We start from the raw sequence: 25,790 nt of genomic DNA, 5'->3' as shown, positions 1-25,790 counted from the left end.
GTGTACAGGCCCAGAGCCATCAAATGCTCCTCATTCGTTAACCTTTTAATTCCTGGAATCATTATCATGAACCTCCTCTGGACCCTTTCTGATGCCAGTACATCTTTTTTTTTGATAAGAGGCCCAAAACTGCTCACAATACTCCAAGTGTGGTCTGACTAATGCTTTTTAAAGCCTTGGCATCACATCCTCGCACTTATATTCTAGTTCTCCTGAAATTAATGCTAACATTGCACTTGCTTTCCTTACTACTGTCTCAACCCTGCAGTTTAACCTTTAGAGAATCCTGCACAAGGACTCCCAAGATCCTTTGCACCTCTAATTTTTGAGTTTTCTCTATTTAGAAAATGGTGTACGCCTTTATTCCTTCTACCAAAGTGCATGACCATACACTTCCTTAAAATTCCATCTGCCACTTCTTTGCCCATTCTGCTAAAGCCCTTCTTCAGACTCGCTGCTTCCTCAACTCTACCTACCCTTGCACCTATCTTTGTATTGTCTGCAAACTTGCTCACAAGGCCTTCAATTCCATCATCCAAATCATTGACATACAAGGTGAAAAGAAGCAGCCCCAATACCAACTCTTAAAACAACATCCACATACTCTCCTTTGTCCAGCCTGCCTGTTATTTCCTCAAAGAATTCTAACAGATTTATCAGGCAAGACTTTCCCTTCAGTAAACCATGCTGACTTGGAGGTCATGTGCCTCCAAGTATCCTGAAATCTCATCCTTAGTAATGGACTCCAACATTTTCCCAACTTCTGAAGTCAGAATAACTAGCCTATATTTTCCTTTCTTCTGCCTTCCACTCTTCTGGGTTGGTCATCTGTAATATGGATCATCAGTGTCATATAAGCTAGAAATGTTTGATGAGTTTACCATGTTGCCAAAGGAAGATACGTGTTGAAAAAATTCTCTTAAAAATATTAAAACATATCTTTGACTTTCACACAGAGATCAAATCAACTTGTATTTATTTAACGTTCCAAATGAAAATATCAACAGGAATGTTCCTGTGATGGTAACATTTTAAAACCATTTAAAGAAATGTCCTATTATCTTAAGTACATCATGTATTCATCGCATATAGTGTGAATTTAAAAGCTTCACATTAAGTCTACTTTGGCAATTACATTCCCTACAGCATTGGAAGTTAACCTCTATTTAGTCATGTGGGTAGATTTGCTTCAGCCATGGCATCATTATGTATCGGTGTCCATCAAACATAATGAAGAAAGAAGGCAACAGTGGATGGTTCACCTAAAAATAACAAAATGCAAAAATAATCACCAAGCCTGAGGAAAAAGTTCTACAGTACATTTCAAATTCTCTGAATGCACAAGAGTAAACAACAGTTTCCACTCAATCTAATAGCTTGATCCGAGTATAGGATCAGCTATTCTGGATCGGTTGTTGTGCAATGAACCAATTTGATTAGGGAGCTTAAGGCAGAGGAACCCTTGGAGGCAATGAACATAATATGATAGAATTCACCCTGCAATTTGAGAAGAAGCTAAAGTCAAATATATCAGTATTACAGTGGAGTAAAGGGAATTACAGAAGCATGAGCAAGGAGCCAGCATAAGTTGATTGGAAGGAGACATTAGCAGGGATGATGGTAAAGCAGCAATGGCTGGAGCTTCTGGGAGCAATTTACAAGGTGTAGGATAAATGCTTCCCAAGAAGAAGAAATATTCTAAAGGCAGATGACACACCCGTTGTAGACAAGGGAAGTAAAAGCCAACATAAAAGCAAAAGAGAGGGCATATAATAGAGCAAAAATTAGTAGGAAGTTAGAGGATTGACAAGTTTTGAAAACCAACAGAAGGCAACTAAAAAAGCCTTAAGGAGGGAAAAGATTAACTATGAAAGTAAACTAGCCAATAATATCAAAGAGGATACAAAACCACTTTTCATATTATATAAAAGAGGGGAGAGAGTAGATATCTGACCATTGGAAAATGTTGCTGGACAAGGAAATGGCAGACAAATTGAATAAATATTTGCATCAGTCTTCACTGTGGAAGACACTAGCAGTATGTCGGAATTCCAAGAGACTCAGAGGGCACAAATGAGTGCAGTTGCTCATACTGGGGAGAAGGTGCTTGGGAAGTTGAAAGGTTTGAAGGTACCAGGACCAGATGGACTACACCCCAGGATTCTGAATGAGGTAGCTGAAAAGATTATGGAGGCATTAGAAATGATCGTTCTAGTTTCTGGAATGGTTCCGGAGGACAGAAAAACTGCAAATGTCACTCCACTCTTTAAGGGAGGGTGGCAGAAGAAAGGAAATTGTGGACAAGTTAGCCGAAGAAGTCTTCAGTGTCCTGCCTAAATGACTACCGTCCCGTTGCACTCACATCCATCATCATGAAGTGTTTCAAGAGGCTTATCATGAGGCATATCAAGACCCTGCTGCCCCCCTCACTGGACCCCCTGCAGTTTGCGTACGTCCCAACTGCTCAACAGAAGACACCATTGCCTTCACCCTCCACCTGGTCCTAACCCACCTGGACAAAAAAGACACATATGTTCGGATGCTGTTCATAGACTTCAGTTCAGCATTTAATAAATCATCCCTCAGAAACTGATTGGAAAACTGAGCCTACTGAGACTGAACACCTCCCTCTGCAACTGGATCCTAGACTTCCTGACTGACAGACCTCAGTCAGTCTGGATTGGAAGCAGCATCTCCAACACCATCACACTGAGCACAGGGGCTCCCCAGGGCTGTGTGCTCAGTCCACTGTTGTTCACTCCGCTGACCCATGACTGTGCTGCAACACACAGTTTGAACCACATCATCAAGTTCGCCGATGACACGACGGTGGTGGGTCTCATCAGCAAGAACGACGAGTCAGCTTACAGAGAGGAAGTGCAGCGGCTAACAGACTGGTGCAGAGCCAACAACCTGTCTCTGAATGTGATCAAAACAAAAGAGATGGTTGTTGATTTCAGGAAGGCACGGAGCAACCACCCCCCCGCTGAACATCGACGGCTCCTCGGTAGAGATCGTTAAGAGCACCAAATTTCTTGGTGTTCACCTGGAAGAGAATCTCACCTGGTCCCTCAACACCAGCTCCATAGCAAAGAAAGCCCAGCAGCGTCTCTACTTTCTGCAAAGGCTGAGGAAAGTCCATCTCTCACCCCCCATCCTCACCACATTCTACAGGGGTTGTATTGAGAGCACCCTGAGCAGCTGCATCACTGCCTGGTTCGGAAATTGCACCATCTCGGATCGCAAGACCCTGCAGCGGATAGTGAGGTCAGCTGAGAAGATCATCGGGGTCTGTCTTCCCGCCATCACGGACATTTACACTACACGCTGCATCCGCAGAGGAAACAGCATTATGAAGGACCCCATGCACCCCTCATACAATCTCTTCTCCCTCCTGCCATTTGGGAAAAGGCTTTGAAGCATTCGGGCTCTCACGACCAGACTATGTAACAGTTTATTCCCCCAAGCTATCAGACTACTCAATACCCAGAGCCTGGACTGACACCTTGCCCTACTGTCCTGTTTATTATTTATTGTAATGCCTGCACTGTTTTATGCTGTAGTCTAGTGTAGTTGTTTTTTTTCTCTCTATGTTGTTTTTTCCATAGTTCAGTCTAGTTTTTGTACTGTGTCATGTAACACCATGGTCCTGAAAAACGTCTCATTTTTACTATGTACTGTACCAGCAGTTATGGTCGAAATGACAATAAAAGTGACTTGACTTGACTTGTATTTGGGAAGATGTTAGAGATTATTGTTAAGGATGAGGTTATGAGGTACTGGAGGCACATAAAAAAATGGATAAAGTCAAAATGGTTTCCTTAAGGGAAAATCTTGCTTGACAAATCTGTTGTAATTCTTTGAGGAAATAACAAGCAGCATGGGCAAAGGAGAATCGGTGGATGTTGTGTAATTGGATTTTCAAAAGACCTTTGATAAGATGCTGCATGAGGCTGCTGAGCAGGAATCCGTAGTATTACAGGAAAGATACTGGCAATACTGGCTGGTTGGCAGGAGGTAAAGATTGGGAATAAAGGGAGCCTTTTCTGACTGGCTGCCAGTGACTAGTGGTGTTCCACAGGGTTTGATGTTGGGACCGCTTCTCTTTATGTTGTATGTCAATGATGGAATTGATGGCTTTGTGACCAAGTTTTTAGACAATACCAAGATAGGTGGAGGGGCAGGTAATGTTGAGGAAGTGGGGAGGCTGCAGAAGGACTTAAGACAGAATAGTAGAATGGGCAAAGAAGTGGTACATGGAATATAGTTCAAGGAAGTGTATGGTCATGCACTTTAGTAGGATTAAAAACATAGGCTATTTTCTAAACGGGGAGAAAATTCAACAATGCAAGGTGCAAAGTGACTTGGTAGTTCCTCATGCATGATTCCCTGAAGGTTAACTTGCGGTGTGAGTCACTGGTGAGGAAGGCAAATGCAATGTTCGAGAGGACTAGAACATAAAAACAAGAATGTAATACTGAGGCTGTATAAGGCACTAGTGAGGCTTCACTTGCAGTATTGTGAGCAGTTTTGGGGCCCTTATTTAAAAAAGGATGTGCTGACTTTGGAAAGGGTTCAAAGGAGTTTCATGAAAATAATTCCATGAACGAAAGGCTTAATGTATGAGGAGCATGTGATGGTTCTGGGCCTGTACTCCCTAGAATTTAGAGGAATGAGGGGGAGATCTCATGAGGGGGATATTTGACAGAGGATGGTGAATCTGTGGAAGGATTATGGGGAGAAAGCAAAAGAATGGGGTTGAGAGGGAAATGGATCAGCCATGATCAAATGGTGAAGCAGACTCAATGGGCTGAATGGCCTTATTCTGCTTCTATGTCTTATGGCCTATTAACACCTACATTTGTGAGTTTGCTGGGTGAAGGTGGGATTGGCTTCAGTTGTGATGCTATGTACTTAAATACCTTCTAGCAAGCTCACATCTAATAAAAAGATATTTGGGAGGGGCACCCAGTGAAAATATTCCAAGCCACAAGGTCAGTCTGCCATGCCAGGAACAGAAGAAAACTAATGGAAGGAGAAACTATTTGAATGTTTATAAGTAAAAGTAAATTGATGGAAAAAATATTAACAGATTGAAGGTTATAAGTGTCGTTAGCTATCTTCTTCAATTACTTCAATCTATTTTTCTTTAACAAAGGCATTTAGAATATTGTGTTTACTTTTGATCACCTTGCTACAGGAAAGATACCATTAAGCTGGAAAGAGTGCAAAGGAGATTTGCGAAAATGTTCCCAGGAATTGAGGCACAGAGTTGAGCAGGTTAGAACTCTTTTCAACGGGCCATAGGAAAATCATGTGATCTTACAGAGGTTTATTATGAGGTACATAAATAGCATGAATAAGCACAGTCTTTTTCCCAGGGTTGGGATGTCAAGAACCAGAGGGCATTGGTTTAAGGTGAGAGGGGAGAAATTTAATAGGAACCTTAAGGGAAACATTTTCCACCCAGAGAGTGTTCAGTAAATGGAATGAGCTGACAAAGTATTTGAGGCAGATACATTAACAATATTTAAAAAGGTGCTTGGACAGTTTAACATGGATAGGAAATGTTCAAAGGGACATGAGCCACATGTGAGCAAGTGAGACTAGCTTAGCTGGAAACCTTGGTCACAGCATGAATCAGTTGGCCTGTTTTCATGCTGTATGCTTCTAACACGCTATATAAGGTCATAAACCTTTTAAATACCATTCTCATTTATATATATGCACATTGCTTTGTTTTTTGCTTAATAAAGAAGCATTATTTTGTACTCCAGGGATTGTCTCTCTTTTTAATTTGAATGCTAACATGCTACTCCTTTTTTTCCCCCTCAACTTTCCAGTTTTCCTTCATTACCCATCCAAAAAAGTTTTCCTCAATTTGAAAACAGCCATTCCATCAATGTCACAATTGGCAATTAGTATTGATCACACATAGGAACCAGTATTTAAAGTAATAAACAACAGGCTTAATGGTACTTTGATCTATGCCAAAAGCACCATTGAAAAATTCTCAAAGAGGCTACCTTCACCTTGGCTTTTATACAGCATCTTGTCCTCAAATGTACATTCATCCCCAAACTCAAACACTTACCTGTACACCTGTCAGTAAGACAATATCCTCTTCTGGAATATAGCGTGTTATTGAATTTGTTCCATCATTTGCATGAACAAGAACCTTATAATGAGGAGTATGTTTCAAATTCTATGGAGACAAATGTATTGATAATTGGTTATGCACCTATTCACCCATACAACTGCAGAAGTGATAGCAGAACATAACCAGTAAATACTTAGCTTTAACAGCACTTAACTATCACTTAATTTATTCATTAAAACAAAATATATACACACAAGAGATTTTAGAGATGCAGGAAATCCAGAATAACATGCGGGAGGAATGACACCCTTCATCAGATGGGTCTCAGCCCAAAATATTGGATCTTTATTCCTCTCCGTAGATCCCTAGCCTGCTGTTCCTCCAGTATTTCATGTGTGTTATAGTGAAATATATATCAGAACAAAAATGATTACATGCTCAACCTCGGATATAGTTTAAAGGTTAAAATAAGTGAAAAGTTAAACCAGATTTGCAATAATTTTATTTATATGCACAGCTTTTCCATATCCTTTCATTGGGCCTGCATTACCTGGAAGTCTGAAGGATATTTTTCATTAAGCCATTCTTCTGGGGCTCTTGCATTCTCATCCCATCCAACTATCACACCACGGAATCCTTCATGTTTGTGCTTGAAGACATCACCCACTCTGTATTTGACAAATAGGGGCCTTGGAGATCGAGGCTCAGGTGAGCCTAACAAAATGTGGAAAATGGCAGGTTTTACAAGTAAAAATCAAAATTTAATTTGCAGTCTTTGAAAAAATTTATTGAACAGGAACATTACGAATATACAGTTTAAAATACAAACTGTTGCTTCCAAATTTTTTGGTGCTATGTTATTAAAGCCTGTTTTTTTAAAGAAAAATGAGTCTTATCAATTTAGCTGGATCTCATTCCTAGCCTCAGAAGTTATCAGTTCCCTATTTTGTTTTTAACTGGTCTTATGGAGAAAATAGGCTGCTCCAGCCAAACATAATTACCATCCACTTTTTCATTTAAGTGTGAAAATTATGGAATTTCATTTTGAATTGAAGTTTCTGGAAATACAACAAAGCTGATCACAGGGCTGTTCTTGAAGTAGCACCCCAAAAGATCTATTTGCAAATAATAACAATTTATTTATAGACCACTTTTCACACAAGGTAATTCAAGGAGTATTACAATGGGCTAAAACATGAAAATAAAAGACAAAAAGATGGTTAGTTAAGAGCAAGGTTAAATAAATAGGTTTTGAGCTGGCATTTAAAATGTCAACTGAGTCTGTATCCCTTATAGTTTTAGGAATGGAATTCCATAGTTTAGGAACGTAATTCAAAAAAGCTGACCTGCCAATTATCTTTTGAAGGATATTTTTTAAATTTAAGGGATTGTATGGTGCAAATATCTCAAATCAATCACTACACTCCTGTCCTTCTCTTAGGTGCCAATTTAGGGTTAAGAAAGGCTTGTGTGCAGGCTGATTGTGTGGGTTCTAAGGCTGCTGATAAGGCTAGCATGGGATAATCTCAATATACCAAATGCTGGCTTGGATACAATACAAGTACTTGGAAGCAACTCTAATGATACCCCTGTACAGACTCCCCAGTATGAGCTTAAAAGGGAATCAAATTAAGATGCACTTAATGCCATGACTCCACTTTGCAACAGTGAGGGTGAACATTCAGTTTAAATAATACATACAAAGAAAATGAAAAGAGTGAGTAGACTGCTCAGTGAAAAGGGTTAACAAAATAAACAAAGTGAGGCATTTTTATTTAGGGAAATGTAGAGATTACTATATAAGATTAAATTATATAGCCATGTTCTAAACTGACCAACAAGAATTATTTTTTATGGTTTCCCTACATGATACCTGCAAAGTATCCATCCTTCTCTTTAAACATCAAGACTTCAAAAGCTGGGGATTCCCCAGGAGGGTCCTCATTTTGAACAGATCTGCAGACATCAGAAAATATGAAATTTGAAATTTTTCCAAAAGCTCTTAACCCAATCAATAAACAGACACGTAAATGGAAGAGTGAAAAATTAAAAAAATTTAAAAACCACAGGGAATATTACATGCCAGATTTTCTAGTGTGTGTTTTCCCTCACCATCCTTGAGTTTGAATTTGTAGGTAAGATAATTTGTAAGCACAATTAAAGATGATTCCGGCAAGGAAAAATTCAAGGATTACACAAGTCAGCACATTGATTTCAGGCAGCACGTGGCTACAAAGTAAAAGAGCAGTAATCTATTTTACTACTGAAATTAACTCTACTTGTCAAGAAAACCTGGCAGATGATCAGTCCTCTAAGTCATAAATTATAGTGACTTAATGATCAAGTTTAAATATGTAATGCAGAAATTGTAGTGGTAAAAGCATCAATTAAAAAAAACTTTTTTTTTGCTCTTCTAACATTGAAGAACATTCCAAGATGACTTGTGCTAAGAAAGCAGGCTGAACATGGGAGTCATAGCCTTAGTGTAATACAACACATACTGAACATTGCACCCTCCCCACTAGTCTCAGTTGCCTACATTTGGCCCATAACCCTCACAGCCCTCACAATTTTATTAACTTCTATTGAGGACAGTAATTCTTCTGCATTCCAGAGAATGAAGATCCAGTGTAACCAACCTCTTATAACAAGATGAACAAAACTGTACACTACATCCCAAGGGTGGCCTCATCAGTGACTGAGATAGCTACCACATAATGTCCCTACTCCTGAACTCAATGGCCTGCCTGATGAGGGCAAGCATGTCAAATGACTTCTTCCCCACCCTATTTAAATGCAGGGAAACGCAACCACTTTCAGCAAACTAGCCGCTGTATTCTCAGATCCCTCCATTCCACAACAACTATCAGTGACCTGCTTTTCATTTTATGAGGTTTGACAATCCAAAATGGGTCGATTCATACTCATCTAAATTGAAATCCACGTCATTCCTCGGCTCATCTCCCCGGCTGATTAAGATCGCTTTACAATTTATTGTAGCCTGCTTCACCATCAGCTGGACTCCCTAATTTAATATCATTAGCAAACATGCTAATCATACCATGTATATTCACATCCAAATCATTTAAATAAAAAATGAATAACAGAGGTCCCAACACTGACCTCTGGGGCACCCCATTAGTCACAGGCTTCCAGTTGGAAAATTGGCCTTTAAGCATCACCTATCATCAAGCTAATTTTGAATTCACATTGCTAGTTCCTCCAAAACCCATGTAAACTAACTTTTCTGATTAGCTGCCACACAGGACCTCGTCAAAGGCCTTACTAACGTCTATATAAGCAACATCCACTGCCCCTACCTCATCTATCCCCTTAGTTACCTCTTCAGAAAACTCCAAAGGATTTGTCAGACACGACCTCCCACACAAAATAAAGCATGCTAACTATTCCTGATCAGGCTTTGATAATCCAAGTGATACAAATCTTGTCTCTCAGAGTTCCCTCCAGTAACTTCCCGGCAAATGAATTCAGACTCACCAGCCTGTAATTCCTCGGCCTGTCTTTGCTACCCTTCTTGAACAATGGAATATTATTACCCACCTTCTAAGTCTTCTGGAACTTCACCAGTGGAGCCTCTGCAATTTCTTCCCTGGCCTTCCAGAGGGTCTGGGGGTACTGTTGGTCAGGCCCTGGGGATTTACCCACCCTAATGCACTTCAAGGCTGCAAATACCACCTTCCTCATAATATACATATGATCCAAGACCTCACTCCTTATTACCCTCATATCTTAGGCATCCCTTAGTAAACACCATGGAAAAATAGACCTTAAAATCTCAGCCAAAGAATTTGTCACCAAGACAAGTAAGAATTTTTAAAATGAGAGAAATCGGGAAACAGACTTTAGAAGGGAATTGCAAACCTTAGGACCCAAACAGCTAAATGAATAAACTACATGTGATATTTTCATAAAACTCTAGACTCAGATTTAGGTGGGTGGTTGCTATGTATGTAGATAAAGTATTAAACATTGATTGGGATCAGGCAAGAGTGTTGATACCAGTTGGGTTGCTCAATAACTTACCTCTCCTTCAAAGTCCATTCATTTAACCAGTCCTTCCATGCTTGCAAACTTAAGTAAGATTTTCGGAATTCACTCCATCTATGGATTAGTCTTTGTGAAACAAAATTCAAGATTTAATGCATTAGGATGTGGGAAAAAGTGAAAGAAGAACTGACCCTTTGCATGAAATAAAGTAAATTATTTTGTAATAACTTTGCAACTAATGTCTGATATTCTCGAAATGTCTTTCAACACAAAAAGCAATAATGTAATCCCTCTCTTTCAGTAATACATTGGTTTCTATAGTAATGGAATGGACTATATACTGTATGATTGTATGGTATTATTCACATTTCCTACACAAACAATTCCAACTTATGGGCTATGGTGCTCAGTTAAGCCTATCTCATGACAAGTGATTATTATTACAGACCAGTGAGAATGCAGGGGCCCGGGTCCAAATGCAAGGTACGATCTGCTCTTTGGACAATTCAAACACCAGACCAGCTAGACCGGAAAGGCAGGGTGCCGGGATTGGAGGCGAGAGTCGGGCTGATTTCACACACTCTCCCATAATGTTCGTTTCTCTCTCCGTGGCACTGCAGCTGTGATGACCCCAGCTGTTTGGCTTCGTGTCTGAAAGCTTTGCACCGATTTGCCCTGCTAATATGAGCTGTTACTGAGGCTTTGGGCCTACTCCAGGCTGCTCTCGGGATTCGTATCTAAGGACTCAATTTTGTTTGGAATGCTGTTGTTCACTTCTATTTGCACGATTTGTGTATTCTCTCTTTCTCTGCACAATGGGGGTTGGTCTTTACTTTTTTTTACATTGAGTTCTTTCGGGTTTCTTGCTTTGTGGCTGCTTGGAAGCAAGCAAATCTCAAGGATGTATAATTTACACATTCTTCAATAATATATGTACTTTGAATCTACTTGGTAAAGTTAGCAGGTATGAAATCCAGAGGCCTAGACTTATTGTCCAAAAACACAAGTTCAAAACCCTCTATGACAGATGTGGATTTTAAATTTAGTCAACTAAATAATCTGGAATTGGACCAAAAGTCTGAGCAGTACTAACCTTTTGGGTTGGATGGTGGTCAGGGGAGAAATCTGTTGTCTTTCCCTTGTATGGTCTCTACGAATGTAATTGACTCTCAAATGCTTGCTGGCATGGCCTGAAAAGCCACTTAGTTCAAAGTCTCACTGCCACTTTCTCAAAGGAAATTAGGGATCAGCAATAAGTACTGGCCTTACTAGCAACAATTTATAGTTGTACCCTTAAAATGTATCAAAAAGTGTTTGAGGCACAAGACTTGTTCTTTGATCTAACAATGTTGTATATGAAGCAAGGAAAAGAATATCAGATAGAGATAGGACAGCAAATACATCAAATCCCATCCCATGATCCTCTCCCTTCTCCAGCTTTGTATCCCTTTTGCCAGTGAACTTTCCAGCTCTTAGCTTCATCCCTTCCCCTCCTGTCTTCTCCTATCATTTCCGATCTCCCCCTCCCCCTTTCAAATCTCTTACTATCTCTTCTTTCAGTTAGTCCTGATGAACGGTCTCAGCTCGAAATGTCGACTGTACTTCTCCCTATAGATGCTGCCTGGCCTGCTGCGTTCCACCAGCATTTTGTGTGTGTTGCAACACATTTTAGACATTGTTCATGCAGCTATCTCAATCATTATCAAAATACAATTCATTCTTGCAATAAAATAATTTAACTGGTGAGGTTCATTTCTTAATCTTGTTTAGTAGATTAAGTAACAATCAGTATACTAAAAGCAAATACTGATTACATAGATGAATGGTTAGAGATTACAGAACATTTACCAATCAATACAGAACAGGCACTCATGTTAAAAGTTGCTTGATATACATTTGAATTCTTCCACAAAAGACAACAGGAAATATATTTGCAAGAACCAAAGTAAGTAATCCACTACTTTTTACATTTCATGCAAATCTCTATTAAAACTGTGATTAGCAGAAACACATCTGCAGATACTGGAAATCCAAAGCAACACACACACAAAATGCTGGAGGAATTCAGCAGGCCAGGCAGCATCTATGGGAAAGAGTGAAGTGTTGATGTTTCAGGCCGAGACCCTTCATCAGGACTGTGATTAATCTGCTTTTGACATATTCATTTTATAACAATTCACTATGAGACCACAAATACTGACAATATGATTGAGTATTCATTATGATGGAAACATCAGACATTTAAATCTTTAAGATACTTTCCTTTGGGTCTCAGGTTATAACTACACTAAACAAGGCAACAACTTCACTTTCATCAAGTTTGCTGTGATAAGAATTGTATGTTAACTCTCAGAATGTAACTAGATCTTCCTGAAGATATTTAAATGCAGTCGACTCCATCAACAACTGAGTTGAAATAGGGTAGCAAATTTGCACAGTGACAGCATAATATCCTTTATCTCCCTTTAAATATAACAAAGGTAGGGCAACACTTTTCTCTTTATTCAATCAACCATCAATCCAAAAAAAAAACGAGGAGAATATTTTCACACTGCAACAGAAAAAGGCTCTGGCATCTACTTGCTGAGCCAATTCAAAATTAATAATTTCTCTCCCTCCCTTTGTGGAAATAATGAAATTCATCAAAATACAGCCATTAGCTGTTGTGAATTTTGTCTTTATATAAATAGCTAATTATCAGTGCAGGAGGTAATTCTAATTCTGACACAATATTTGCAGGCTATAATTTAAGCTTAATTATTAAGGGGAATTGCTTCCAAAGTCAATAAAAAAACAGATATTCTGTTACTTGGGGATGTCAAGTATGTTCTAATCAACAAACTCTAAAACCTGGGCCTCTGAACATCCCTCTTGGAAAGATCCTTGACTTCCTCACCAGGAGACCACAGTCTCTGCAGACCGGAAATAACATCTCCTTGCTGCAGTCAACACTGGTGCACCTCAAGGATGCATGCTTAGCCCACTGCTCTACTCTCTTTACACCCACCACTGTGTGGCTGCACAGCATTTATTAATTTGCCAATGACTCAACTATTGCTGCAGAATTTCAGATTGTGATGAGGTAGCATTCAGGAGTGAGATAAATCATCTGGTTGAGTAATGTTGCAACAGCAAACTTGCACTGAACAGGCGTAGGATGAAGGAATTGGTTGTTGACTTCAGGAAGTCAAGGGAGCACACATCTGTCCTCACCAAGGGATCGGCAGTAGAAAGGGTGAGCACAGTTTCAAGTTCCTGAGTGTCAACATCTCTGAGGATCTATTCTGGACCCACATACAATTACAAAGAAGACATGACAGCGGCTATACTTCATTAGGAGTTTGAGGAGACTATCTCAAATTTCTACAGTTGTACTGTGGAGAGTATTCTAATGGTTCAAAGTACATTTACTATCCAAGTATACATATATTATACAATCTAGAGATTTGTCTCCTAGCAGACAGCCACAAAACAAAGAAATCCAAAGGAATCTCTAAAAAGCTATCGAACACTCAATGTGCAGAGAGGGAGGGAAAAAAATTGTGCGAAAAATAACTGCAAGCAAATAGCATTCGAAACTGGTCCAGGAAAAGAGTCCGAGACCCAGAGTTCAGTGTGGAGCTGAGTAGATGACGTGGAGCAGCAAGCTGAACTGGCCCATACCTCACCTCGGGCCTCAACACCATGAGCTTTTTAATCTGGCCCAGTGCGAAAAATCAACTTTCAAACATTGGGTTCAATCACCTCGATACACTTCAGAGCCTGCACCCTGCTGCCTCGATTCGGTCTGTACCTGACCTTTTCAATTTGGCATGGCACTTAAATTGATCGAACCTCAGGTCTCCTCGCTCTAGGCTATGGGCCTGCCACCTCGCCCTGGTTCCGTCACTTCGAATTGCCTCCAAGTCCAAAGGGAAGTTACAGGGTATTACTTGTTATGAAAGTTTGCCAGAAAGAGTGTGGTTAAGCAAAGTAAGCAGTTGTTTACCTCATTTTGTTAGCCACCAGCACCATCCTAAACTGGAAGATAAGGTCTAACTGGTTGCACCCCTATCCAAAATGGAGAGGCCACTGCACAGAATCAGAAAATAGTACAGAAATTTGTAAACTCAACCAGCTCCAGTATGGGCAATAGCCTCCACAGCATCAAGGGTGCCTTCAAAAGGCGATGCCTCATAAAGGCAGCATCTATCATTACATCAGCCAGTATACGCCCTCTTCTCATTGCTACTACCAAGGAGGTGGCACAGGAGCATGAAGACACACACTCAACATTATAAGAAAAGCTTCTTCCTTTCTGTCATCAGATTTCAGAATGGGTCATGATCCCATGAACACTACCTTGCTACTTTTTTTTCTTTTTTTCTCTCTTTTTGTACTACTTATTTAATTTTTATTATATATATAAAGTTTATAGTTTTTTGTTATTATTATGTCTTGCAATGTACTGCTGCCTTAAAACAACAAATTTCACAACACATGCTAGTGATATTAAAACATTCTGATTTTACCAGGCTGCACCTACAGGAATCCTACCTCTTATACACATTCTTCAAAACTCCTCAGTCCTACCTATTATATTATAGGTATAGGACATAATATAGATAATATGTCCTACCTATTTCATTCCATCAGAATTTTTAAAAATGAATTATTTGCTATATTAGTAACAGAATAGAGCACTAAAACTGAAGATATGGAACCTTTACAACAGGTTGGTTAGGCATTAGCTACAGTCTTGGTCTGCTTTGCTCATAGAGCTGAAGGAACATTGTTCACCCCTCATACAATTACTGAAACAGAAGGGACTTCCCCCAGTATATTTTGGCGCTTCACTGCTAAGAGGTATCTGCAGTATTCATCAATAAGGTAAGCCACAGCTACCCTCTAAAAATCCTCAGCGGCACACAAACTGCAAAAAAACAGGAAGCAAAATTAAGAGAATATACATTATATTTAAATGATTGGCAAAATAGAGATTAGGAAATACTGGTGGGATAAATGCGGAGAAATAAACAAGAAACTGAAGTAAAAAATAAAGTTTTAAAACTCTGCAATGTTGCTTGTGATTAAGGGATGGTTATATATTCATTAAAATTTTGGGACCAAAGTGGTTAATTGAGATTAAAGAACACTTATGTGTCATTAAGATGTTCCAAATATGCTGGTCAATAACATCCATGGCTGGTTTTAATGTGGAACTACTACTTAAATATTTTAAGAAAAGCCCTTTGTTGCAATTTCAATATTGAGTCAAAGGTAAAAGCAACGCACTCTGAGGAGGTACAAAAGCTTTGAAAGCGGTGTTTGAATATTTACCTTTAATTGTGCTTATTTGGACATCAAAAGTTGCAGGGTGAACGGTCTTGAGCGTGTACTAACAGCAGTTCATTGTAATTTGGTATAGATTGCCTGAAAGCATGGAGGATTCAAACTAAATAACATAAAATAAGGTACCTTATATAAACCTTAGTGCATATTGTTATTTAATGCGAACCCTCCATGCTTTCAAGCATGAAACTATTAAATAGTCCTGTGGGAAAAGAGGCATTGAGTGGAGTAAATTGCAGAGTTCCAACATAGAGCTGTTTGAATGGGTCATATGAAGCACCAGGCCATTCATAAGGCAGTGAATCATGAGTATCAAATGCTATATCAGTTAACAGCAGTAGATATTGACAGAAAAAAGATTGAACTTGTTGGAAAATTTGACTGCAAAATATTCTGAAACAACACAGAGAGCTGCCACACTTCCTTTTCACTTGGCCAAGCCTGTCATAGAACTCTCTGATGCTGACACTGACAAAGCAAAGTTTTTTACCCATCAATAACACATTGGTAAAAACACCAACAAACATTAGAAAAAAAGTGTTTAACAGTACCTTCTTGATGCCTGGATGCGTTGGGTAGAATCACTGCCAAACCATCGGGTTAAAATATACTGTGCAGGAAGTGCAGATATTAATAAACCAATCTGCAAGGCAGCAGCTGCAGTTAACTGAGGCATTCCAGTGTCAGCCACTCTTTCCTAACAGTATAGAACACTTGAAGAAAATCACCATTTAGTTAGAAACAAGAATATATTACATATTAGGAAACATTTTAAAATTCAGAGTATACATGGATAAGACAAATTCCACTATTTTGATAACCAAATAGACAGCCATAAAACAACAGACACTGAGTTCTTGAAATGTGTATGTCAAATTCTGTATTAATATATTGAAAATATGGAGAGTTCTAGTTATATAAATAGTTTTTTAAGTAACCTCAAGAAAAATACTTCTTAAAAATTAGGGAAATAAAGCATGCGCTATGCAGGTGCGTCACAGCAAATTGATTAAACCCTTTAAGCTTTACTTTCTAAAGTAATGGCTATTTTATAGAATTTTCAATTTTAGATTACAAATATTCACTAGGAATACCACTACAGTTCTGCAATGTCACTAGAATTTAGAAAGTAATTTAATATTTAGGTAAAAATATTTCTCTTACTGTTTCCATCCTTACTTTTTTCTCCAAATCAACAGTGTACATCTCTATGTGTTTATGAATTTGCATAATCTTACTCAAATAGGTTGGTTCGTTATCTGCCACATCATATGATGCAGGTGATTGTGGCCTTTCAACGATTATAATTGTTCTTGGCAAATTTTTCTACAGAAGTGGTTTGCCATTGCCTTCTTCTACTCAAGTAGGTATAATTTATAAATACAGGAATTCTAGGAAGTGAATGTCTACAAGAATTTTATTTGCAACATAGGAGTTTTAGTTTTATTTGCCTGTCACATAAAGGACCCAAAGTTACTTTCAAGAGCTGAATGAGGTATATACCAAAGTATAGTTAGTGGTTGGCAGAGACTCAGTGGGCCAAAGGGCATGTTTATGTGCTGTATCTCTCAGTCTTTATGTACGAGTCCTAGTCAGCTCAACTTAATCAGCAATTGCAGGTAGAAATCATTCATAGTTTTTCAGCAACGTGCACAAAATGATGGAGGAACTCAGCAAGTCAGACAGCATCAATGGAGGAGCATTTCAAGCTGAGACACTTCATCAGTCCTGCATTTTCCTCTCCATAGATGCTGTCTGATTGCTGAGTTCCTCCAGCATTTTGTGCATGTTGCTCAAGATTTCCAGCATCTGCACAATCTTTTGTGTTCATGATATTTTTCACATCTCTAGTTAGGGACACCAATCCAAGCACAAGCTTTTTTAAAAACTCACAGTCCCATTGAAAACATACTTACATCACTGGGCATTAATGGGTTTTTTAATCTATATGGATTATTAAACACAGTATAAAATGCATTTGTTCATTAATCCATTCATTGCCCTAAAAATAAATGAATTAAGTATTTTGAGACAGAACTTGTATTGACTCCATCCATTTTGTATTCTCAAAGTATAAAAACAAATCAGAGGCAATCAAGTACATTGGCAACATAGTCACTTTTCATTTTTTGATAACTTAATTTTATAGCACTGCATAGTCAAAGTTTATTTTTGTACAATGTAATACTTTTGAACATAGAGTAAAGAAATGTACAGCACATTACAGGCCCTTTGGCCCACAATGTTGTGCCGACCATGCCACCTACTCTAGAAACTGCCTAGAATTTCCCTTCCACATTGCCCTCTATTTTCTAAGCTCCATGTACCTGTCTAAGGGTCTCTTAAAAGACCCTATTGTATCCGCCTCTACCGCCATTGCTGGCAGAGTACCACAAACAGTCTAACAGGAGGGAGTCATCACTACCCCGGCTATGGATTGACTCATTATAGAGCCTACATACACAACGCTGGAAGAACTCAGCAGGTCAGGCAGCATCCATGAGGAAAAGTTTTATCACTCTTTTCTCACGGATGCTGCCTGACCTGCTGAGTTCTTCCAGCGTTGTGTACGTATTCTTTGATCCACAGCATCTGCAGGTGTATTTTTGTGTCATTATAGAGCCTAATGGCTGAGGGTATGCATGACCTCATATAGCGCTCTTGGGAGCAGTGCAGTTGTCTTAGTCAATTACTAAAAGTGCTCCTCCGTTCAGGTGGCATACAGTGGGTGAGAAACATTGCCCAGAATTGCCAGGATTTTCCGTAGGGTCCTTTGTTCTACCACAGCCTCTAGTTTGTCCAGTTTGACTCCTATAACAGAGCCAGCATTCTTAAGCATTTTATTGAGCCTGTTGGCATCACTCGTGTTGATGCCGTTACCACAACACACCACCGTGTAGAAAATTGTACTGGTGACAACAGACTGTGTTCACCCCCACCACCACTGCCAGCAGTGCATTTCACTGTGAAAATCTTACCCTGACATCCCCTCTGTACCTGCTTCCAAGCACCTTAAAACTATGCCCCCTTGTGTTAGCCATTTCAGCATTGGGAAAAAGCCTCTGACTATCCACACAATCAATGCCCCTCATCATCTCATACACCTCTATCAGGTCACCTCTCATCCTCTATCACTGCAAGAAGAAAAGGCTAAGTCACTCAACTTATTCTCATAAGGTACACCCTCCAATCCAGGCAACATCCTTGTAAGTTTCCTTTGCACTCTCTCTATAGTATCCACATCCTTCCTGTTGTGAAGTGACCAGAACTGAACACAGTACTTCATGTGGGATCTGACCAAAATCTTATATAGCTGTAAATTACTTAACGGCTCTTGAACTCAATCCCACAGCTGATGAATGCCAACACACCATACACCTTCTTAACAACGCTGTTAACCTGCACAGCAGCTTTGAGTGTCCTATCGACATGGACCCCAAGATCTCTCAGATCCTCCGCACTGCCAAGAGTCTTGCTATTAATATTATATTCTGTCTTTAAATTTGACCTACCAAAATGAACCACTTCACACTTATCTGGGGTGAAGTCCATCCACCACTTCTCAATCCAGTTCTGCATCCTATTGATGTCCCGCTGTAACCTCTGACAACCCTCCAGCCTATCCACAACACTCACAACCTTTGTATCATCAGCAAACTTACTAACCCACACTTCTACTTCTTCATCAGGGTCATTTATAAAAATCACAAAGAGGAGGGATCCCAGAACAACATCACCGGTCACCGAACTCCATGCAGAATACGAACCATCTACAACCACCCTTTACCTTCTGTGGGCAAGCCAGTTGTGGATCCACAAAGCAAGTCATCTTGGATCCCATGTTTTCATACTTACTGAAGGAGTCTTGCACGGGGAACCTTATCAAATGCCTTACTGAAATCCATATACACTACATCCACTGCTCTACCTTCATCTATGTGTTTTGTTACTTCCTCAAAGAATTCACTCGGGCTCATAAGGCATGATTTGCCCTTGGCAAAGCCATGCTGACTATCCCTAATCAGATTATGTTTCTCCAAATGCTCATAAATCCCGCCTCTCAGGATCTTCAGCAACTTGCCCACCACTGAAGTCAGACTCACTGCTCTATAATTCCCTGGGTTATCTCTACTGCCTTTCTTGAACAAGGGAACAACATTTGCAACCCTCCAATCCTCCAGCACTACTTCCGTCCCTATTGATGACGCAAAGATCATCGCAAGAGGCTCAGCAATCTCCTCCCTCGCTTCCCACAGTAGCCTGTAATCTCTTCCCTTTTGAAGTGAATCTTTTTTTGGAAAGGATAAAAAATGAAGGATAAGATTGACCAGGATACATAGTTAATTCTCTTGCACTTAAAGTCCTCCTTTAAAATGTTTATCATCCATATTGGCAGTACATGGAACATATAATCAGAAAAATGGCAGTGTGGTATTCTTTATTGCACAAAATTCACAGCCTGGGTTTCTTATGCTCAAGTTTTTGGAATTTGTCAGGAACCTGACCAAATGCGAGAGTAACACGAACAGAGGCACAACTGGCAGCTTAGCTCACATGTGAATTAATTTCATGAACAAAGGCAGAAGGTCCCAATGGAGTACCTGGTAAGGCTCTGAAAACCAATGCCAACAAAACAGCGGGAGTATTCAAGGCCATTTTCAACCTCTTATTGCTACGGGCAGAAGTTCCCCCTTGCTTCAAAAAGGCAACAATTAATTATACCAGTGCCTAAGAAGAATAATGTGGGCTACCTTAATGACTATTGCCCGGTAGCACTCACATCGACAGTGATGAAATGCTTTGAGAGGTTGGTCATGACTAGACTAGACTGAATTCCTGCCTCAGCAAGGACCTGGACCCATTGCAATTTGCCTATTGCCACAATAGGTCAATGGCAGATGCAACCTCAATGGCTCTTCACACACTTTTAAACCACCTGGACAACACCAACACCTACATCAGGAGGCTGTTCATTGGCTATAGCTCAGCATTTAATACCATCATTCCCTCAAGCCTGATTGAGAAGTTGCAGAACCTGGACCTCTGTACCTCCATCTGCAATTAGATCCTCGACTTCCTAACCGGAAGACCACGATCTGTGCGGATTGGTGATAACATATCCTCCTCGCTGACGATCAATACTGGCGCACCTCAGGGGTGTATGCTTAGCCCACTGCTCTACTCTCGCTATACACAAGACTGTGTGGCTAGGCATAGTTCAAATACCATCTACAAATTTGCTGACGATACAACCAGTGTTGGTAGAATCTCAGATGGTGACGAGAGGGTGTACAGGAGTGAGATATGCCAACTAGTGGAATGGTGCCACAGCAACAACTTGGCACTCAACGTCAGTAAAACGGAACAGCTGATTGTGGACTTCAGGAGGGGTAAGATGAAGGAGCACATACCAATCCTCATAGAGGGATTAGAAGTGGAGGGAGTGAGCAGTTTCAAGTTCCTGGGTGTCAAGATCTCAGAGGATCTAACCTGGTCCCAACATATTGATGTAGTCATAAAGAAGGCAAGACAGCAGCTATACTTTATTTGGAGTTTGAAGAGATTTGGCATGTCAACAAATACATTCAAATGCTTCTATAGTTGTACTGTGGAGAGCATTCTGAGAGGCTGCATCACTGTCTGGTATGGAGGGGCTACTGCACAGGACCAAAAGAAGCTGCAGAAGGTTGTAAATCTAGTCAGCTCCATCTTGGACACTAGCCTACAAAGTACCCAGGACATCTTTAGGAAGTGGTGTCTCAGAAAGGCAGTGTCCATTATTAAGGACCTCCGGCACCCAAGGCATGCCCTTTTTTCACTGTTACCATCAGGTGACAGCACACACTCAGCGATTCAGGAACAGCTTGTTCCTCTCTGCCATCCAATTCCTAAATGTACATTGAAGCTTTGGACACTACCTCACTTTTTTAAAATATACTGTATTTCTGTTTTTGCACATTTTAAAAAATCTATTCAATATACATAATTGATTTACTTGTTTATTATGTTTTATTTTATTTATTTTTTTTTATCTCTTTGCTAGATTGGGTTTTGCATTGAACTGCTGCTGCTAAGTTAATAAATTTCACGTCACATGCCGGTGATAATAAACCTGATTCTGATTGTGACTTCTCAGAATAGCTTAGCTGGCAATGGAGTGCTACCAGACTCTATTAGCAAACCTTCTACTCATTCAATATATCAGCAATTTGCATTTGTGACTAGAAAGAAGTGTTAACATTTACAAACATTTCTAAAAATATGATGTAGAAATAATTTATGGGAAGGAAGCTGCAAAGGGACATTGATAAGATAATGGACCTTGACATGATTTTCACTCAGTCAATCTAAGATTGTACCTAAATGGACGGCTTTGGAGAAGACAAATAATGTATGAATTCTATTTTATGTCAATTAAATGTTCTCAACAATTTCCCTTCCAGAATTTAAAAATTATCGTTGTCATTGTTCCCCACTTATTTTTCCTTCTAAGGTTCATAGATAATATCTGAACTGAAGGCAGACTAGCTAGTAGTTAGGTAGCTCATTGTCAAGTCTGTTGTTTATAATAGTACAGCTATTTCTGGAATTATGGAATGATCCACCACAGAAGCTAAAGGCAGCGAGTCCAATGTTTTTATGGAGGTTATGGTTGAACTACCTAATTAGTTATTCTCCTTACAACCATCCCCTCTCCTCTGTACTTCCTTCATAGCCCTGGGATTTTTATAAACCTACAGGGGCTTTTATTTTTTGTTCTGCATGTTTTCAGGCAGTGTATTCCAGATCATAACTCAGAGGTTTTCTGTACCTCATAATGCCAAGTTATTTTACCTCTTACCTTATATCTGGGTCTTCTATTTACCAAACCTTCTAAAACTGAAAACAATTCAGTTTAATCTAAAATAATCAAAATATGGTCTGTTAGGTAAGAGTACTGGTTATTTGGTAAGTTACATAAATCAAAATGTAGAGTTCCCAGTTACAGTTTATGCAGAGGTAATGATTCTCAGCAGGAATGACAATTAAGGACTATAAATGCCTTCAGCACTACTGAACAGAAATAGCTCTGAGCTGTAATCATAACATTAGGTGTACCAGTGATACAGAGTGAGGATTAGTCCTCTCTACAGTGACCCAAAACACACTGCTTGGACACACATTTGCCTGTTTGGACTAGATGCCTGAGAGGTGTTGTTAAGAATCAATGCTGTCAACTAAAAACAAATTGACAAAATCAATGCAAACCTAAGGAAGTTGTACTAGCAGATTCCATTCTCACTTTCATGTAGAAAAATGCATTGCTTTTTCCTCAGCACTTCCTCAGAGTGACAATATTTTGCAGGAACTAAAGTGAAAGAAGTTGAATCTGTGTCCACTCACTCCTCAGAACAGTGCTTAAGGTGAAAGAATGCACAGTTGTACACTATTGCACAACTGTAATTCAACAAAATAACTCAGAACCATTTACAGTAACTTATTTTGTAAAACTACAGCATGCTTTTTACTTGCTACATCTCTCTTCCAAATAAGATTGTTACAGGCATGGATCTGCCTTGTCTACATCATACTATTCCCATACTGATAGAAGGCAATAAACTGACAAACCATTCAATTTCCTTAGTGAAGAGTGCAAAACCATTCCCATTTAAAACAGTAACATCTCAGAAACAGGGTATATTTTCTGAATTTTGTTTTACCACTAAATAACAGTCAATGTAATCATGTCCTGAAACAAACACATGCAATATCTTGTTAGGTAACCTTGTTTGCTTGTTCACATTTTCGATTAAAGATATGCCTTAACACAGTCATCTTGCAGATGACAAATTCGACAAAATGTAACTCTTGCTTCACAGCCCCTTTTCTAAATCTTGAGAAAATGTGACTTTCTAAATGTGACCAATAATTCAATCCTAATGAATCGCAAAGTGAAGGATATGTATGGTTTATTCAGAGGCTCTCAACTAATTAATTGTAAATATTCATTCCTTGCTGCATGTCAGAGTAACACAAAGAGATGAAACGTGTCCCAGTAATAAGGGAAAGCAACAAATTTGACAATTATCGAAACAAAACTCAATTCTGAAAATGCTGAAAATATTCAGCAAATTAGATAACATCTCTCAAGAAGCATACAGCTAGCTTTTGGCGTTAGAGAATTTGAGATGTGTAGAGCAAACGAAAAGGTCTGTGATAGTGTGGAAGGCAGGAAAATTAGAAGCAACAGAAATGATAGTTCAGGGTAAGGTGTGGGAATGGGACAAAGAAGGGTTCTAAAGGAAATGTACATAATGCGTTGGTTGATGCTTGCTGGGGGAGGGGAAGAGGGGGCTTGGGAGTTCTACCGTTTTTCTGTTCAATCTTTTGCGGTTCTTGTTATTCGGGGACGTCTGCGAAGACAAGTTGTGTACTGAATACATTCTCTGATGATCAACGGAACCATCTGAACCAATGCTTTCAGTTCACAGGTTGAAATGCACCTAGTTAAAAGACGGGGTGCGGTTTCTCATTTAAACTTTGTGGGAGACCAAGAACAGACGTCAGAGAGGGAGCGAGTCAGAGAATTAATCTGGCAAGCAGCCACAAAACCTGCTTTACTCCCCTGTCAAGCTTGCAGACGGGGAAGCAAAACGGACATTGCACCACCTGCAGTTGAAAGGAAAGATGGCGTGTATTATTGGTAGCTGTTGAGACAACATACTTTTTGTCGCTTCAGAATGATTTTTTAATGACAGTACCACGTTGGAGATGTCCTAAATGGTGAGGGATGTGGTGATGTTGAGGTAAATGGACAAAGTGATTTTAGGACGGAGAAAGTGAAAAGTGTTAGAAATAGAACGCTCAGCTACCGTCTCTTTATTTAATAGTTTTAAGATCAATCTACCCATCAGAATGAAAAGCAAAATGTGGGGAGATAACAGTTTAGCACGATCCACTTTCAAACGTAAGAGAATTAAAATTCAAAATTAAAACTCGCTGGAAGTATTTATAAACTATTGCAATATAATCGCGGGTTTTAAGTTTAACTCTACTACAGGTGGATAAAGCGAATTCGTGTCCAGGATGTAATAACAATACCCAGCCCTTTCACTTCCCGGCTTCACAACTACACTATATAGTGATGTCAAAATAATTGGCCTAACAGCTCCTCAGTCGGTACAAACGTTCCAGAGGTGATGAGCGCAATTAACATGAACTACGCCAGCCCACTGGCGAAGCATCGTTTCCAAAACGTGAACTGTACTGCTGAGTCACAATAATGAGGAACCAGTTTTAGGAAAGCGCAGCCTGTACGTTGTGATAAAATATGAACGCGGTGCACCAAATAGTGTATGCACAAAGCAAATTCTGATTTGAATCTGGTTAGAAAACCCATTAACTTCATCGTAATCCCATCAAATGTAAACTTAAGTTTCTGATCACGCTAAGAAATATGTCATTTAAGTTTTGTTTAAAGAAATCTCATTACCACCTAAAGATCACTTCAGATAACTTTTAGTTGGTAAGTACACCTTATTAACTCCTTTAAAAGTACCTGTTTTCCATCATTTATAAGACCACATGCTGGGAGTAAAGAGCTGGACCTAAAGCAAAGGATATATTGAATGAAATGGGCCGAACTTACCAAACACGAGATAATTTTAATATGGCAATTTTGGAAAGTCAGTCCAGCCTCACTGAAAGTTTCTCTAAATCCACGGCAACACAAAGCTTGTCCATATTCAACAGCCACCACAGGACAGCAATTCTACAGGGGCAGGCCACCAGTGGTCACCTCAGATTGTCACTAACTCTGCAGCAGAGTCTAAACAGGAACTGAAAATTCATAATTAATGCAAACGAGTGGCCGTCTTTGCATGCGTGTTTGTGTAAGTTGCGCTCAGCTTTACGCCTCCTGACTGTAGGTGGCAAACATGCCGCCTTGATTAATTTTATCCAATAGAGTCAACCCACGACTAGTCCCAGGAGCCGAATCTTGCGGAGCCACGTCAGACACACTCGCCTCTAACCAAACAGTGACCGAGAGAGGTAGAGGCTCGGTCTGTCCAGCTGTCAATTCAACAGTTTGGTGTAGCTGGACGATTGAGACGCCACTTTGTACAGTCACATGATTCTAATTCAAAACTAACCCATGCCGCCCCCTTGCAGTTTATCATTTTTTGTCAGTTCTTTGCTTGTTATTAGTTGTTAAACTCAAACTCGAACTTCAGGGAACCAGTACTTCTCATTGAAGTACCATGATATATATATAATATTCTACTGTGTTTCGGAAGGGAAATATTAAAAATAGTGATTTCTAATTTTCACTCAACAGAAATCCCAACAGCATAAATAATATTTTAATGAA

The 25,790-nt window shown here is 39.5% G+C and overlaps 1 protein-coding gene across 3 annotated transcripts; it reads right to left on the bottom strand.

The window, feature by feature from the left end:
- Nucleotides 1-959: 959 nt before the first annotated feature.
- Nucleotides 960-25,315, bottom strand: LOC140733297 (F-box only protein 21). 3 transcript variants are annotated; one of them, XM_073056438.1, is made up of 8 exons: nt 25,068-25,315; nt 22,281-22,339; nt 15,991-16,152; nt 10,145-10,234; nt 7,974-8,056; nt 6,651-6,814; nt 6,095-6,205; nt 960-1,262 (listed from the first exon to the last, which is right to left on the bottom strand). In XM_073056438.1, exons 3-8 carry the CDS (start codon nt 16,113-16,115, stop codon nt 1,167-1,169), a joined length of 669 nt encoding a protein of 222 aa, XP_072912539.1. In that variant the 5' UTR covers nt 16,116-16,152; nt 22,281-22,339; nt 25,068-25,315; the 3' UTR covers nt 960-1,166. The 3 variants fall into 3 exon arrangements, with proteins under 3 accessions (XP_072912539.1, XP_072912538.1, XP_072912540.1); XM_073056437.1 differs by lacking the exon at nt 22,281-22,339 and having other exon boundaries at nt 25,068-25,313; XM_073056439.1 differs by lacking the exons at nt 22,281-22,339; nt 25,068-25,315 and adding an exon at nt 14,097-14,179 and having other exon boundaries at nt 15,991-16,125.
- Nucleotides 25,316-25,790: the final 475 nt, after the last annotated feature.

The sequence above is a fragment of the Hemitrygon akajei genome, chromosome 9 (genome assembly GCF_048418815.1).
Source record: "Hemitrygon akajei chromosome 9, sHemAka1.3, whole genome shotgun sequence".
Taxonomy (NCBI): domain Eukaryota; kingdom Metazoa; phylum Chordata; class Chondrichthyes; order Myliobatiformes; family Dasyatidae; genus Hemitrygon; species Hemitrygon akajei.
Note: the sequence above shows the minus strand (reverse complement) of the source record. Positions and strands in the feature narration are given on the sequence as shown.

What these genes read in the sequence shown, in the direction of transcription:
- LOC140733297 (XM_073056438.1), bottom strand. Translation starts at nt 16,115, where the DNA reads ATGCCTCAGTTAACTGCAGCTGCTGCCTTGCAGATTGGTTTATTAATA. An exon ending in CGCATCCAGGCATCAAGAAG is followed by an intron (nt 10,235 to 15,990) that starts GTACTGTTAAAC and finishes TGTTTCACAAAG; the next exon opens with ACTAATCCATAGATGGAGTG. An exon ending in TCTTACTGACAGGTGTACAG is followed by an intron (nt 1,263 to 6,094) that starts GTAAGTGTTTGA and finishes TGTTATTTTTAG; the next exon opens with GTGAACCATCCACTGTTGCC.